This window comes from Danio rerio, chromosome 6 (assembly GCF_052040795.2).
Source record: "Danio rerio strain M-AB ecotype USA chromosome 6, GRCz13ab, whole genome shotgun sequence".
NCBI classification, from domain to species: domain Eukaryota; kingdom Metazoa; phylum Chordata; class Actinopteri; order Cypriniformes; family Danionidae; genus Danio; species Danio rerio.
The window spans coordinates 56,981,512-56,999,985 of record NC_141026.1 but is presented as its reverse complement, the minus strand read 5'-3'; the positions used below and the strand labels follow the sequence as shown (position 1 = coordinate 56,999,985).

The 18,474-nt window shown below is 36.4% G+C and overlaps 2 protein-coding genes across 20 annotated transcripts in view; one reads left to right on the top strand and one right to left on the bottom strand.

Moving 5' to 3' along the window:
* The window catches only part of slc12a5a (solute carrier family 12 member 5a), a 2,560,186-nt gene that overhangs the window by 1,602,594 nt on the left and 939,118 nt on the right, over positions 1-18,474 (top strand). The gene's annotated exons all lie outside the window — the stretch shown is intronic.
* Positions 1-18,474, bottom strand: part of nav1b (neuron navigator 1b) — a 947,042-nt gene that overhangs the window by 748,846 nt on the left and 179,722 nt on the right. For 12 of the 19 annotated variants that reach the window (XM_087258108.1, XM_087258109.1, XM_087258110.1 and 9 more), the window contains 4 exons: positions 18,135-18,286; positions 14,040-14,216; positions 12,138-12,187; positions 6,589-6,666 (listed from right to left, as the gene is read on the bottom strand). In XM_087258108.1, the coding sequence (XP_087114234.1) occupies positions 6,589-6,666; positions 12,138-12,187; positions 14,040-14,216; positions 18,135-18,286 (457 nt within the window). Of the gene's footprint in view, positions 1-6,588; positions 6,667-11,774; positions 11,799-12,137; positions 12,188-14,039; positions 14,217-17,660; positions 18,287-18,474 lie in introns of all 19 variants that reach the window. The other 7 variants (XM_087258125.1, XM_087258111.1, XM_087258112.1 and 4 more) reach the window with 2 other exon arrangements.

Sequence of the window (18,474 nt, the reverse complement as noted above, 5' to 3'; positions counted from 1 at the left end):
TGGGTTATCAAAGTATGCGTATTCTGAGAGGATGTTTTGTTTTTTAATTTTATTGTGTTTATTTTTTATTTTATTTATTATTATATATTTTTATATTTTATTCATTTTATTTACTTAATTGTTTTTATTTATCTATTTCATTTTTAATATTATTTTGTTATTATCATTAGTATTTCTTTTCTTTTTTTTTTCTCCGTTAGATAAATGTAATTTCAACTTGTGTAGAGGGTAGAGGTGGGAATGATATTTGTTTAAATTTCTCTGTAAAAAATACTTTGTTATATCTGTAAAAGTTTAATAAACAAATAATAATAATAAAAAAACTCCAACATTTTCTGTAATACCGTTCCTAAGGTATGTGTAAGATTTTTTTATTTACAAATTTTTTTGTTTTTGTTTTTTTGGACAACAATACCTCCAGTAGAAAAGATACCCAAAGATGCTGCTTTAAATTGTGAAGAAATCTGTGATTTTAAAACTATAGAAGACAGCAGAAGTCAATGATTCACTTGAATTATTTACTTGACATGTTTACTGATCCAAAATATTTTATATTTCTTCTTTCAAAAAATAGAATATATAGTGTTCAAAGGGGATTTTTTTTTTAGTTTTTTACCCAGACATTTAAAAAGAATATATTTTAGAGCAGCGATCACATTACCATGAAAACTTGATATTTTTATCCAATGTTATAATACCGTCAGAATCTTTTACTGGCCCATGCCTAGTTCATTGTAGGAAATATAAATACCAAGGAAGTTAATGGTTGCATGTTTTAAACATTCTTTAAAATTTCTTCTCTTGTTTTTAACAGAAAAAAAAAAACAGTCAAGGGTGTGTAAATGATCATTTTTGGGTGAACTATACTTTTAAAGGGTTAGTTCACCAAAAAATGTGAGTCATACAAAAAAGATCCCATGATTTCAAATCATCCAAGGTGTACTGTACAGTGCTCAGCATGATTGAGTACACTCCATTTTGAATATTTTTGTCCATTTCTCAGCGAATATGGGTAATATATATTGCTGCATTTCAACAAAACAGATTTATTAAAATAATATTTTAGTCACAAAATATATTTAGAAATGGAAAGATAATGTTTAAATTCAACCAAAATATTGCAAAAAAAAAAAATATATATATATATATATATGTATATATATATATATATATATATATATATATATATATATATATATATATATATATATATATATATATATATATATATATATATATATATATACACACACAGTTGAAGTCAGAATTATTAGCCCCCTTTTGATTTTTTTTTCTTCTCTAAATATTTCCCAAATGATTTTTAACAGAGCAAGGAAAATTTCACAGTATGTCTGATAATATGTTTTCTTCTGGAGAAAGTCTTATTTGTTTTATTTCGGCTAGAATAAAAGCAGTTATTTTTAAAAAAACATTTTTGGGACAAAATTATTAGCCCCTTTAAGCTATTTTTTTTCTCGATAATCTACAGAACAAACCATCATTATACAATAACTTGCCTAATAACCCTAACCTGCCTAGTTCACCTGATTAACCTAGTTAAGCCTTTAAATGTCACTTTAAGCTGTATAGAAGTGTCTTGAAAAATATCAAGTAAAATATTATTTACTGTCATCATGTCAAAGATAAAAAAAATCAGTTATTAGAAAAAAGTTTTTAAAACTATTATGCTTAGAAATGTGTTGAAACAATCTTCCCTCCATTAAACAGAAATTGGGGAAAAAAATAAACAGGGGCGCTAATAATTCAGGGGGGCTAATAATTCTGACTTCAACTGTATATATATATATATACAAAAGACAACATTACAACAAAATTGTATTTACTTTTTGTTTCTCTTGATTTTTGCTGTTTTGGATAATTTTATTTAATATTTTTCTCTAACATATGAATTTGGGCAACTCATTTTTTAACCATTATTGTAAGTTTTGTTAGATAAGCTCCAGATTTGGCTCCAGTAGAGATAAATCTTTTCTATATACACAAATATAATACTGTAAAGCATCCTATAGAAACGATTAATTTAAATGAGAGATTTGTAGGGGGTGTACTCATACATGCTAAGCACTGTGCATGCATTTCTTCCTTCAGTCAAATCCAGTCTATGTTGTTATTGTTACAGTCTATGTTGTAAGATTTGATTTGGCTTTTACAATGGCTGTTTTTTAGCAGTTAAAAAGAGTACAATACAGCAGATTCATCCATAATAAAAAGTGCCTGTTTCTCTGTCTAGCTGATGGCACAAATGAACCAAAAATACATCTCAAAAGAAGTCCGCTCCAGGAAGTTATGCAAAATGTCATGTACACTGTAAAAAAATATATAGATAATCGGTTTGTGTTGGGACAAGATGAAGAAATTAAGTAAACTCATTAGTTTTTACAAACTTTAAATGGACTGAACATAAAACACTTAAGTTGTCCCAGAAAAACCTCAAGGTTTCCTTGTGTTGTTTCAGCTCAATTTATATTAGTAGCTTGAACAAACTACAAAACATCATTTTTAAGTGCATATTTTATAAGTTACACTCTAAAAAATGCCAGGTCATTTTAATCCAATTGCTAAGTTCATTCATTTTCTTGTCGGCTTAGTCCCTTTATTAATGCGGGGTCTCCACAGCGGAATGAACCGCCAACTTATCCAGCTAGTTTTTACGCAGCGGATGCCCTTCCAGCCGCAACCCATCTCTGGGAAACATTCACACACACACACACACACACACTACGGACAATTTAGCCTACCCAATTCACCTGTACCGCATGTCTTTGGACTGTGGGGGAAACCGGAGCACCTGGAGGAAACCCACGCAAACGCAGGGAGAACATGCAAACGCCACACTGAAACGCCAACTGAGCGAGGCTCGAACCAGCGACTTTCTTGCTGTGAGGCGACAGCACTACTGTGCCACTGCTTCGCCCCAAATTGCTAAGTTAATTTTTTAAATTAAATTAATAAGACCAAATTTAACCCAAATTTTGAGTCCATATTTTACTCTTAGTTTGTAAACAGTAGTACCGTCATTACATTTGTGCCCGAAAATAATCAAAAGACCACTTTATTTTACTTGTATTTTAACTATGCATACGGGTTGTAGTTTGCTACTCTCATGACAGATCATGTGGCGTGATCAATGATTTATTTATTTTATATTTATTATTATAGCAGTAACAACAAAAGAGTGACAGTGTATCCACCCCCCAAAGAAAGTCTGTACAAATAATACGTTTTCAATGATAACAGAATTCTCATAAGAATTTAAGTATTAAGACATATAAATTATGAATTTATGACAATTTGCATTATTTCGTGGATTTGAGTTTTGAATGAATACAGAATTGCGATACTATTTGGTATTGTGAAACTTCACCTGGTATAGTGTCATGGCCTGAACTGATGGTATCGTGAGAACCGTATTTTACTCAAGTTTGGGTTTAAATATCCCAGCATTTATTAGAGTGCTATTTCATATAAAAAATATATATTTTAAGATTGACTTAATCCCTTTATTTATTAGGTGTTGCCACAGCGGAATGAACCGACAACTTATCCAACATTTTACACAACAGATGCCCTTCCACCTGCAACCCAGTACTGAGAAACATCTATTCACACTCATTTACACACATGCACTACATGCCAACATAGTTAATTGTATTCACCTATAGTGCATGTGTTTGGACTGTGGGAGAAACCGGAGCACCCGGAGGAAACCCACGCCAACACGAGGAGAAAATGCAAACTTTGCACAGAAATGCCAACTGACCCAGCCGGGACTCGAACCAGCGACCTTCTTGTTGTGAGGCGACAATGCTAACCACTGAGCTACCATGTCGCCCCCCATATTTTAGTTATTAAATGTATATATTTTTCTTACAAAAATGCAGGATATGCTTTACAGGAGTCTTTTATTTACCCCCATCTTTTATTATAATTGAATGCGGTTAATTGGATTTTCGTTTAGACTGCTAATAAACATTTTCAACATACAGTAACTTCTGGATTTGACCAAAATAATAAAGTCATTTACACCTAGGCTGCCTTGATTGTAAGTAAATAATGAGATATTTTTTCATTTTGGGGTGAACTAACCCTCTTTAGTTCCCTCTGGTGGTCAGTTTTATGTTTTCACACTGAGACCTACAAGACTAGTTTCCCCTGAGGTGGGTTAATTCAGGGATCACCAAACTTGTTCCTGGAGATCTGGTGTCCTGCAGATTTTAGCTCCAACCCTAATCAAACACACCTGAACAAGCGAATCAAGGTCTTACTAGGTATACTTGAAACACTCAGGCAGGTGTGTTGAGGCAGTTTGGAGCTAAACCCTGCAGGGACACCGGCCCTCCAGGACCGAGATTGGTGACCCCTGGGTTAATTCATTCTTTATAGACGCACTTTGAAAATTTAATGAAACAAACTCTGGGAAAACGAATCCTGTCTGAATATGACTGTCTCCAGTGTGTGTGTACTGTTGAAGACAGTTGTATTATTAGGGTTAGTTGTAGGCAGGTGGGTTAGTGGGAACTTGCAGAGGTCAGTTTTAGTAGGATTGAAAACATTAGAAATATTGTGATTATAATGAACTACATTGCATGGCAACACTCATTATTCACCTAATAATCGTATGAAATCAAGCAATCATTACTGGGAAAATGGCAGAATGCAGAAATGCTGGTGATGTCACTGACAAGACAATGTGTCTAATAAACAAACAACATGAAAGAGAAAGGTGGACATTAAACTATGAATCGTACACTTCTAAAGCTATAATTACAATTCTGTAAATGTGAGTTGTATTTTATACAATTAAAGGTATTCAGGATACTGCAGTCTCAATGTGTGGTGAAAAGAACAGGATTTGACACTTCAAGCCATAATCTAACATAACCTCATCTATATAGTCATCTGAGCTTAATGAGCTCATCTCATGATAGGGAAAATGCTTTCTGAACTTTTTGTTGTGTGTTTATTTTGTTACTGACACATTTAAATATTCATCAAATTGTCACTTTCAGCAGTGTGGACGCAGTCTAGATGTTATCCGTATGTTCGCTACTAACGTATTTCTAACGTTTTATTTCTAAGCAAAGAATTACTAATTCTGGTTCATTCTCTTGTATGTTATGTGTGTGTGCGCATAGTGTAACCATAAACAATGAGTTTCTGGCTGTAGTTCACTAAATGTCCATCAGTGGTGCTAATAACAAGGTTCTCTAAATTCTGAATATACTATACAAACTTTAAAGTAGTCTCGAAACAAAATCAAATTGTGATTTTTTTCTCTATAGTGATCAACATTCACTTGAAACAATCCTGAAATGGGGGAAAAATGTGCTTGATTTAGTTTTTTGGAAACTGATTGGGTTGTTGAAAGACTGCAAAATAAAAGAAGTTTGACGATTTGGCGAAAGCAGCGAAGAAACAAGACTTGCTAATAGCTCCGTCCCAAAGAACTGATAGCCCCGCCCTAAAGCACTAATAACCTTGCCCCAAAGCACTAATAGCCCCAGCCCAAAGTACTGATAGCTTCGCCTTAAAGAACTGATAGCCCTGGCCTAAAGCACTGACAGCCACGCCTCAATGTACTGATAGCCCCACCCTAAAGTACAAATGGCCCCGCTCTAAAGCAGTGACAGCTCCGCCCTAAAGCACTAATAGCTCTGCCCTAAAGCACTGATAGTCACGCCTCAATGTACTGATATCCCCACTCTAAAGTACTAATGGCCCCGCCCTTAAGCACTGATAGCCCTGTTCTAAAGAACCGATGGCCCCGCCCTAAAGCACTGATAGCCCTGCCCGAAAATGACTGAGAGCCCAGCCCCAAAATAACTGATAGCCCCGCCCTAAAGCACTGATAGCCCTGCCCTAAAATACTGATAGCCCCACCCAAAAGCACTGATAGCCCCACCCTAAAGCACTGATAGTTCCGTTCTAAAGCACTGATAGCCCTGCCCTAAAATACTGATAGCCCCGCCCAAAAGCACTGATAGCCCCACCCTAAAGCACTGATAGTTCCGTTCTAAAACACTGACAGCCCTGCCCTAAATCATTGATGGCCCTGCACTAAAGCACTGATAACCTTGCCCTAAATGATTGATAGCCCCGCCCTAAAACACTGACAGCCCTGCCCTAAATCATTGATAGCCCTGTCTCAAATTACTGATAGCTCCGCCCTAAAGGTATTCCATGTGACCAGGAAGTGAAGAAAGTCATTTCAAAGGGGGAGGAAAGGTTATGGTATTTAAAATAATGAAGTGCACAGATTCATTCAGTTCATAACAAGAACTACTGCTTACATGCACATACAAATGTACTGAATAACATAAAATAATAAATGCTTATGACCGAAAACAATTATTTAATACATTTATATTATGCAATTATGAAATGCATACTATTAAAATAATACAAATACTGTATAACCCTGATCTTATTTTTCCCGCAAAGCTTTGACGAAGCAGTGCATGAAAACAGCCCTCCTCGTAAACAGATATTTCCATTTGAAATGCATGCTGTTAAAACAAAACCTATTTGTGTTGTGTAAATTACGATGCATGTGTTTTGTGTACGTACATTTGCTGCAAGTTGGGTGGTCAGATTGGCTACTTTATCCTGAGAGGACTCAAGCTCACGTCTCAGTATCCGGATTTGCTGAGGAGGAAGAATAAACAGCAAACATTAAACATCCAAATACATCAATGAAGGATTTTCAAAGAGGGTTTAAGCATAAATGAATGACGAATGAAAAAAGAACCAGGGTCTGTTGTTTACATGCCATTTAAGATGTGTTCACACTTGGTATGTTTGTGTCAACTAAAACAAATTCAGGTGTAATTGATGCAGTTTATGTGAGTAAATGTTAAAGGTACAGTAGGTGATTGTCTTTAGAAATATTTTTTGTTGTGCTGGTTAAAAGTCTCTTCACAGTCCAATAGTAATGATTAAAGTAAAGAATCTAAATGTGTTTAAATGTATTTTTATAATCCGAGTAAGGCATAAAACTAAAAAATGTTCATCCAATTAGCTCAAACTGTCTGTCAACAAAAGAAGATTTGTGCGTCTGCGCATCTCTGTTCACACATATCCACTAGTAGAGTGTGCCTGCCTGCATGAGCACCAGGCATTTACGACACGTGCACACGAGACAGACGTAACACGAGGTAAATCAAATGCTGCATTAAAACTTTTTATAATTCTAAATGAATATCGGAGTTACTTTTGCACGCTGGAGGAAGGATGACACCATGGCTGAAGTGTTTCTGATGTTCTGTTTTAAAACTATTTTACTCCCTGAAAGCTGATGTAGAGTGTGATGTGTTATGAATGGGTTATATATGTAACAGAGGCCAGCTAGTGTGTGCTGTGCAGGTAAACCTCACTCCTCTGACCTCTAAAGGTGCTCTGGCGACATATGCTAAAGGCCATGGTCTTTGGCCTCCTTGTTAGAGCAACCGACTCCCATGCGGAAGGTCGCCGGTTCGATCCCAGCTCGAAGTGGGTTGGGCGGTGTAGGACCGGTGGGGTTGAATTGGTGCCGTGACCCGGATGGGAGTGAGGTTTAAGGGGGTGAGTGTAACAGAGGCCAGCTAGTGTGTGCTGTGCAGGTAAACCTCACTCCTCTGACCTCTAAAGGTGCTCTGGCGACAGACGCTAGAGCCCATGGTCTTTAGCCTCCTTGTTAGAGCAACCGACTCCCATGCAGAAGGTCGCCAGTTCGATCCCAGCTCGGAGTCGTTGGGCGGTGTAGGACCGGTGGGGTTACATATACACAGAAGTGTCGTTCAGCCACTGAAATCTCCCAGCGAAAGATTGATGTAAATATTTTCAGTTTCATTAGGAACCTTTGACATCATCTATAATGTAGACTTTTATTAGGTTTAACAGCAAAACATCAGTAAATTGCGCTATTCCCCTAGCCTGCTTTACTGAACTGAAGTTGCTTTTATATTCACATTGGTTCAGAATTGAACAATGACAGCCTCCCTATACTGTTTACCATGCTACTCTGAATATTCGCTTTAAAATAGCATGTAAGTGTGGCTTAGTAATAAGTGAAACTCCTGCAGCCTGCCGGCCAAACACTAACTACCTTTCTAACTGGAAAATCGCAGTGTGCACGTTCACGAATTCAGGAGGTGTGGCTTTAAAACACAGTCCCTCCCCGCCAGCCAAAGATAATATGCTAAGCGGTTAGCATTTTGGCAGATCACCCACTGCACGTTTAATTCTTCCATCCAAACATTGCGATGCACCAAGCAATCAGATCAAAACCACTAAAACCCAAAATGAACTCTGGAGCTGTTTGACAAATATGAATACATGCAGGTGAGTGGGTTTGACAGATCTCTCCATGTGCACCAGACACTTTTTTATTAACATTTCATGTTTCTGGGAAAACATTGTGCAATTCTGAGTGTGCTTTACACAGGTGAGTGGTTTATTCTGGGATTGCCACTCTTAATGGATACACTGGCATATACTGTAAATCTCAAGCATTTTACTGGTGCACTGAAATTTTTGACTGGGGCATGTGTCCCTAAAATGGGATCTAGTGATGCTCCTGGGCCACGTTCTCGTCATTGCTATTGGAGCCTGTAACAGGCTTGTTTAAAGGCACAAAATGTTCATACATTGCTCTTGGAAGTAAAGAATATATGACTTGCGTATGTACCTGTAGCTGTAACAGGCTAAAGCCAAGCAGCCTCACCTCATGAGTGTAGAACGCGCTGTTATTTACAGCCAATCAAACTGTTTGATGTTTCATTCTGATTGGTCAGAGCTTTCAATGCCCCTTTTTCAACACAGAGCCCACCTTTACTGCTTTTATCAAATCACAAATCGTCACCTTAGAATTATAAAAATCTATCTGACATTTTTGTCAAAATTGAGTTATTGACATATTCTTATTAAATGACATCTTATTTACACTATGTTATATTTTTTATAAGTTGTTTTACATTTTAAGACTTTTTTTAAAAAAACAAAAAAAGGTTTTATCTACAAAGATGAACTCTAGCTTGGCTCTATAAGGTTCTTTCTGTATGCCAATCATCAATTTAATGCATGCACGAAGACTAATTATGATCAGCTTTCTTTGTCATTTCGCAGGACTGCTCCATTGACGGCAGGAAACACCAGAAAGAAAAAAATCAGAGTCAGCTAAATAATGCCGCACCACACAAAATTGAGACGTGTGTCAATGTGATGATTTAGAAGCATTTCTTGTAATTGAGATTCATTCATTTTCTTTTCGGCTTAGTCCCTTTATTAATCTGGGGTTACCGCAGCATAATGAACCGCCAATTTATCCAGTATATGTTTTACGCAGCGGATGCCCTTCCAGCTGCAACCTATCACTGGGAAATTTCCATGCACACTCAATTACACACATACACTATGGCCAATTTTAGCTTACCCAATTCACCTGTGCCGCATGTCTTTGGACTTGTGGGGGACACCAGAGCACCCGGAGGAAACCCACGCAAACACGGGGAGAACATGCAAACTCCACACAGAAATACCAACTGATCCAGCCGGGGCTCGAACCAGCAGCCCTCTTGCTGTAAGGGCAATCACGCTACCCACTGCGCCACCGAATAGTCGACATTGAGATGAAATGTTACATTTTACATTGTTGAAAAAGAAATTAATATTAAAAAATGTAAAATATATTTATTTGTTTACATATAGTCAGTGAAACACTTTTCAGTGTTTATTGAACTCATTTGGACATCGTCTGTTTCTTTTAAAGTCTTTAAATTTAATATCAAGCCTTGAAGGGCAAATGCTTAATTTAATTCATGGGGCATTTAATTCAATAAATATCCTTCAATAATGCATACAAAGCAAAATTTTAATAAATATTAACATATTAATTAGATAAAATTAACATCTGCACTGGAAAAATATTTAGCACAGCCTTGTATGACTAATTTGAACAAGAAAAAATATTCATCCTAAAACATGAAATAAATAGAAAGCTAAACATTTACTTTCTCAAGCATCAACATATTGTTACAACACCAACTTATATATTTTGTGATTGTATTTCTTGAAAAGTAATGCTTCAATGAATGATCTGCCAGAAAGAACCTTAATATTCCAAGTGGAAAATGACTTTTCAGAATGAGAAGGTTTTATCTGCCTTATTGTAGTTTATTTACACCAATTTACAAATGTTAGATAACCCTTAGGTTCTCTGTCATGTTAATGTATAAAAGAGACCTGCTACACACATATTGTTTGCTATATGGAATGCAGGAACTTTGAAGCTCAATATCTCCAAATCATATAGAACACAGATAGAACCTTTTAATTCTAAGGTGACTAAATCATTAGGGATGTAACGGTATTGTAAATACCGTCATACCGCAATATTAATTTTTTTCGATATTACCGAAGTCGCATGACTCGGTAAAACTATAGGTCTTCTGAGAAAATTTGCTCAGGCGAATGAAGCGAACGGGAGGTAGCTGAAACTTCATTTCCCATCAGCCCCGGCGTGGCCATAATCCTTTGGTCTGTTGTCGCTACAGATCCAGTAATGCGGAAATGGAGTGTGCTGCTAGTAGCGGAGATGAAAAAAAGATGGAAATGATCGAACCTAAAGCGGGTGTTGTCGCCGCGCGCGTGCTGAATAGCGGTGCTGTCGCGCGCGTTCTGATCAGCTGTGTTGTGGCGCGCGTATTGTAAAGCGCCGAGGGGGGGGGGGGTTGAGCGCGCATACCAAGAGAGGTGTTGTCGCGCGCCTACTGAAGGGCTGGACTGGACGGAGGGTGTGTCGCGTCGCGGGGGCACTTTTGATCGTTTTGGAAGGGCATTTTCTATCCAAGACTAAAAAGGGCATGTGCACTGCACAGGTTGAGCCCTATGTGTGCACGTGCCTGCAAGTTGGGGAATACGACTAATAACAGTCATGGGGACTGCAGAAACACAGCACACTGTTCAGATTGATGCAGACATTGACTTGTACCGCAAAGAGACCTCTATCTCACTCATGGTTTGTCTTCTCAAGTGGGGGAAAGACAATGCACAACGTTACCCCACTGCTGTCAACATGGGCCAAGTCATATCTCTCTTGTCCCAGAAACCTCAGTCCCAAATGAGAGGGGTTTTTTCTGTTGCAGGGGACATTGTAAATACCCAGAGATACCAGCTTTTACCAGATTATAATTATATGATAATTTTTCTTTAAACCCATCTCTATCTAAGTGAGTGATTAAATGTTGAATGTGATGAGTTTTCAACAATACTAAATTGAAACTTTATTTTTTTATATGGTTTAATAATTTTTTGTTATTAAAACTGAAGTTCCTGTTTCAAAGCTAACAGATAGATGGCTAATTTGTATGTCATTGACACTTTTGGCACTTTTTTGGAGTATTTTCAAAAGTTTTTTTTTCCCTGTAAATGATTCATTAAATACCGTACCGTGACATTCATACCGAGGTATTACCGTACCGTGAAATTCTGATACCGTTACATCCCTATAAATCATACAATAGAAAATTAAACGTATTTTTAAACTGCTGTCTTTTTGATTGGGTGGGCAAGAGAGACGTTTGAGTGGGCTCAGCCCAGATCGAAGAAAGTAGAAGTGTGAAAGCTTTATATGGGAGTTCTTAAACAAAAAGAGCTCACAAATGTAAATGAGACAATCAAAAGTGAATGTGAATGCTTTTATTATTGAGAGATGGCAGAAAAAAGAGAAGTAAAAGGAAAACGGTCAAACTGACAACAGAGTTTAAGGAAAGTCTTACCTCTCCTTGCATTCTCTCTTCGTTCTGAAAATGCATGACAGAGAAATGGAGATAAAGAGCAAGCAAGATAAGGAAAGACAGGAGATAGAGGAGAAAAAAGCATGCGTTTTGGAGAGAAGTGCTGGAATTAAAGGGCCATTCATGTTAGGGTTTTATTCACTTCTATACGTTTAAACATGGACATGAGCTGAATTGAAATTTTTATGTACATTATCAAGTTCAAGAGTGATTAACTATGAGATGTGACATTTTAGTTTTTCTATTTTTGCACTAAACCCCTGCAAGCAATGGAAGGTTTTTATATATCACATCATGTGGACAAACATAAATCAAACCCTGTTTTATCATCCCATTTCTACTCACCGAATAGTTGGACGAGGCATTTGAGGCCAGAGACAGCACAGATCCATGAACTGAGAAGAGGAGAGAAAAATACAGGTTACAAACAAATTGACAAAATAAAGGTCAATGATGCATCACTTAATAATTAAGCAGACATATTTGAAAATATTATGAATTAATTGTTTATTTTTATTCAATATTTAATTTAAGTCAAGAGAGCATTTTCATCAACTTTAACAATATGGATTTGTTTAAATAGTTAATAAATCATAAAGATTAATTCAATAGATTTTAAAATCTTTTTTTCATAATACATTAAGTGTAAGTAACTGTCTAAAACTATTAAAAACATTCAAGTAAAATTTAAATAGAGATAAAATGAATTAATAATAAACACTTAAATTGTCAACTTCAATTTAATTGTTACACTTATTGTAAAAATGTACTGTTATTTAAAATGATCAAATTACTAAACAGTAATATTTAAAACTATATGTACACACTAAAGCACTACAATTAAAATGAAAACAGAAAAAGTAGTAAACTAACATTTTTATTAAAGAGAATAAAATAAATAATATAATAATATAAATAAAATGAGATCAGACTACAACGATTTAAATTATTGTATCACTAAATGTTATTATAGCTCATTAAACTTTTAAAAGCACCAGAAACCACATAAAAATGCAAGATATTTTTAAATGAAATAAATTTATAGAAAAATAAATAAAGTAGCTTTTATAATTATTATTGTTTACCAAAACTATTAAAACTATAAAACTTGAAGCAGAGCTAAAATACATGTAACTTAAACACAAAAAAAGATAAAATAGCTGTTGAGCTATCATTAAAAAATGAGACCAAACTACAACAATTAACATTCTCGTATCACCAATGGCAGAAAACTAGGTTATTACAGCTCATTAAACTCTTAAAAGCAGCAGATAACACATATTCTTCATATTTAACTAATCTTTAAAAGTTAACTCATGATATATAGTTTTAAATGAGGTAAATTTTAAAAACATAGCATTTAAATAGCTTAAGTAGCTGTCAGAATTATTACTGCTGACCAAAACTATTAAAAACACTTAAACATTTTAAATAGAGCTCAAATAAATTAAATGTACTGTATTCAACACAAAAATAAGCCTAAAGGTTAACTTTAAAATGTTTTTAAAAATTAAAATAAATAAATAGCCATGTTAAAAAAACAACTACTAAAGCACAAACATACTTGAAATACAAAAATAAAACAAAAGTAAACAAATATTGTTATTAAATATAATAATGATATATAAATAACTCTGTTATTGACCAATTGCTAAAAATGAGATCAAACTACAACAAGTAAAATCCCTGTATCACAAAAAGGCTGAAAACTAGGTAATTACAGCTCATTAAACTTATAAAAGCACCAGATAGCACACACTTTTCATATTTAACTAATCTTTAAAAATGAATTCAAGATATTTTTCATTGAAATAAATTTTAAAAAGATAAAAAAAAATTTAATGGCTTAAGTAGCTATCAGAATTATTATTGTTGACCAAAACTATTAAAAACATTTTAAATAGAGCTCAAATAAATTAAATATATTATTACACAAAAAATAGACTTAAAAGTTAACTTTATTAAAAATTATACTAAATATCCATGTTAAAAAATAATTACTACAGCACAAAAATACTTAACATACTAGAAAATAAAAACTAAAGTAAACAAATACATTCATTAAATATAATAATAATACATAAATAATTCTGTTCTTGAGCTATTAATCAAACTTCAGCAATTAAAATTCGTGTAACACTAAATGGCAATAAATGAATAAATGAATAGGTTATTATGGCTCATTAAACTTAAAAAACAACAGATAGCACATATATTTTTGTCTATGTTTGAGTGCATGTGTCTCACCGTCTTCAGCAGGTTCTCTGAATGACCCAGACCTCATCATGCTCTTGGGTCGGTCAGCCAGAGACAGAGAGCTGCCCAGAGGGGATGTCCCATACAGATCGTAGCCCAGATCAGATGCAGGGATGCTGCTGGAGCGTGTGATCCCAGAACCAGAGCCGGAGTTCGGGATCGGAGTCACTGTGGAACGGATGGATAATGTGACTAATGATGGAGCACTGATGAAAGATTTACTCATATTGGATGAAACTTTAGAGTACAAATGAAATCAGATCTAATCATATTGATTTTGTTGGCACACATTGCTAGTTTTTGTGGTGAACGATTTATCTGTGCATGTCATTAAGAAAATGCTTTAGTAATCTTTACAAAAATGCACTTCCTGTTTGTTTTCAGTTAAATTCTCAGATTAGGTCTGTATGAGGTATTGGGCGTGGCTAACATACCAAACCACACCCCTCACACCGTCCGTTTTGACAACAAACATAAATGGTGAGGAAGGGTCCGTTCTTCGTACGTGGATTACTCAGTTAGCTGGATTTGGATTTTGACGATTTGACACGATCCAGGATCGTTTTGTTCTTCAAAGCTGATCTGAGAGTTGTTGTCATAGCAACAGTTCTGCTAGGTCAAACCTGATCGGGAGCAGGTTCAATTCATATAAACAGGATTAGATCGGCTCAGTTCAAGCAAAGATAATACAGAAAGTATGTTCTGAATTCTGATATTTTCTTACAGTAGTAGTTATATACACTTGGGAAAATGGTACATATTTTTTAACTATATATATAAAGTTATAGTTATTAATAAAATAAATAAAGTTATACATATTAATAAAACATATGCAATCTGCACCCTCGAAATGAAAGTACAAAGACTGTCACCTGGTGGTGCAAAGAGAAAACTTATTGATATGAACTTTTTAGGTCGCTTCAGTACAAATTGTGTATAATAGAAATGCACAATATGTGACTTTTTCTTTAAAGCAATAATACATTTATGCAGTCATGAACATGTTTTCATAGTTAATATGCCGGTGTTTTGATGCTTCACAAAAGTTCCAGACACCTTTACAAATATTAAAATGCTTTTGTAAACAACCAGTTATTCTTTACACAGATTAAAAAAACGGCTACAATAATAAAGAAAATCTTTTCTAAATGTAGTACTAAATACATTGATTTGCATTGAAATACATGATGAATACTCTTGACACATTAAAGTGTAAAGCCTGCAGCTCACAACAAATGTGGAAGGTTATTGCGTGTCATATTTAACAAGCCGTTTACTGCTAATTTGATGTAATTTTGCTCACATGGATAATTGAATATTAATCAGATGATGTCATTACGCTGCTGTGCCGTCAGCCAACCGTTGCATTGCTGATCATGATTTCAAGAATCGATAGATCTGTCCTTCACAACACACTCAGCGATCTCAGATCAGTTTATCCAGACATTCTAATCTGATTCGCGAACTCGTTTGAAGAACCAAATTAGCGAGAGATCAGTTATCAAGATTAAAAGATCCATGATCTGCCAAATCATCTTAGATCATTTAAGCGAGGTACGAAGAACGGACTCCAGGAGTCTGTAAGGTTGTAATAACTCTTCTGAAACCCTTTTCTAGATCTTTCTGAATGAATCGCCTACTTTACTACATCCTATCAGCTCGCAGTAGAAAAACAAGCCACGCCCACTGTTTTCTCATTCAATAATCCGTTACTATAGGCAGGGAAGGAATGGTTATCTGGCAGACCAGGCAGTTTCCCGCTGGGCCAACGTACTTTTTTGGCCGGGCAGATCACCTTCGTATGATCTGATCGCCAAATAAAACACTTAGCAGACTGTCGTGTTTTTCTACCTAATTAATTGACGATACTGTGATCTGTGACGCTCTGAAAGTAAGATGTTTCTTGCAATGTAGGTGTGTATTTGTCAAAATAGTCGAGAGTCACACCTGTTTCTCACACGCGGGAGAGCTGAAGCAGCGAGCAGGCATTTGCCTTTTGCGTCTGCAGCGTGCAGGGGGGCACAGATCAATATATTTCTATATAATCTATCTAGTTACCTATCTGTCTATATAAATACACCTTTTTTTACTTTTAATCTGCACCACGGCCCGCGGCAACTTCCTCCTATGCTGTTTCCTTAACCTGCAAGTCTTTATTTTACAAATGATAAAGAATGTCTGCTTCTCAAGCTCTATGAGGGGTGCCATTTATGTATTTTAAGATGCACTCGGTCGCATGAGATATCATGACATAGTGTTTTTGATTGTCAGCATGACGTAGGCTTATAGTGACAATAGCATTTATACAATATGGTTATAATAATATTTCATTCATTTTCTTGTCGGCTTAGTCCCTTTATTAATTCGGGGTCGCCACAGCGGAATGAACCGCCAACTTATCCAGCAAGTTTTTACGCAGCGGGTGCCCTTCCAGCCGCAACCCATCTCTGGGAAACATCCACACACACACACACTCATACACTATGGACAATTTAGTCTACCCAATTCCCCTGCACCGCATGTCTTTGGACTGTGGGGGAAACCGGAGCACCCGGAGGAAACCCACGCGAAGGCAGGGAGAACATGCAAACTCCACACAGAAACGCCAACTGAGCCGAGGTTCGAACCAGCGACCTTCTTGCTGTGAGGCAACAGCACTACCTACTGCGCCACTGCCTCGCCCCTATAATGATGATATTTATACATGAGCAAACTAGTGTGCAACTAAGCAACTTTTTTTACATTTAGTTTTGTAGTTCGGGCCCAAACAATTATTTGTTGCATTTTTCAATTGTTTAACTTCATTTGATTGACAATGTAAAATCTTTTAGCAACGTTTGATGTTTAATTGTTGAGTTAAACATTTATTTAAGGGTCTCTAATACATCACTTTTATTATTTATCTTGATTTTATTAATCAACAATAACTGTGCATCAGCAGGCAGTTTTTGTTAAGTCCATTATTTAATATATTTTACCTCAAAACAAACCGGCACACACAAGATGGACTTCCAGTGTGGATTATAATTTTATTTTAATAATAAATAATTTTTTTTACGCTTTTATTTTGTCAACTCTTGTTATATCCTATATATGGCTTTTGTGCTTTTATAGAATGGGAGTTGGTAAACATATTCAAGGGCGTGCACAGATGGGGAGCATTTTGATTGATGTAGGGGGCCGCTCTGTCCCAAAATGCCAGGGACGATTTTTTTGTCCCAGTCCAGCCCTGTCTATAGGAACTGCATCACAATACGGATTATAAAAAAAATAAAATAAAAAAAACGGTCACAGCTTGTGAACTTTAAAATGACTCTGGAACAAAGAGTAATCTCAGGCACTGATTCATGCATGTGCAACATCCTATAGGTTCTGTATAGGAGACAAAATAGATTAGTTCACCCATGGGCATAGCCCAGATTATTTCAGTATTGTATCGTATTGTAAATGAAATGTGTATTTTTATAGCGCATTTATTGTGTATGGCCATACACCCAAAGCGCTTAACAATCATGAGGGAGGGTCTCTCCACACCACCACCAGTGTGCAGCATCCACTTGGATGATGCGACGGCAGCCACAGGACAAAGGCGCCAGTGCGCTCACCACACACCAGCTATTGGTGGAGTGGAGTGACAGTGATAGAGCCAATTTGGTGGAAGGGGATGATTGGGAGGCCATGATCATAAGGGCCGATAGAGGGACTTTGGCCAGGACACCAGGGTTAGACCCCTGCTCTTTCACGAGAAGTGCCATGGGATTTTTAATGACCACAGAGAGTCAGGACCTCGGTTTAACGTCTCATGCAAAAGACGGCGCCCAATGGCAATGTAGTGTCCCCTTCACTTCTTACTGGGGCATTAGGACTCACACAGACCACAGGTTGAGCGCCCCCTGCTGGCCTCACTAACACCACTTCCAACAGCAACCTAGTGTTCCCTAGTGGTCTCCCATCCAGGTACTGACCAGGCTCAGCCCTGGTATTGTATCGTAACTGTAAAAACATGTTAATATATGAACTTTTTAATAAAGACTGTGGTGGCAGGTCTGCTTCTCATCACCATGAAGAGCTGTTGTGTTCACTCACCCACACTGGTTGGTGGTGTTTTGCCGATGTAGGCCGGCGTGGTGTGTGTTGGTGAAGGCAGCTGAGGTGGAGTGGCTGAATCCGTCATGCTGGTGATGGTGTGGGAATGTCGACGTTCCCGTCCTTCACCCTCTGAATGACCGCTGGAGTATCTGAAGACATAATAACACAGCAGAATCAGCTGAAGTCGCTCGCTTTAGATAAAATAACTGTAGCTCAGCCCTTGCTGGGGTTAGGTGTTCCTATCAGTTTCTAAACTAATCTAAAGAGGGTACACCGAAAAAACTAAACTTTTGCTGCTTGTTCTAACTACTTATTTAAAATGAGAAACACAATTCTT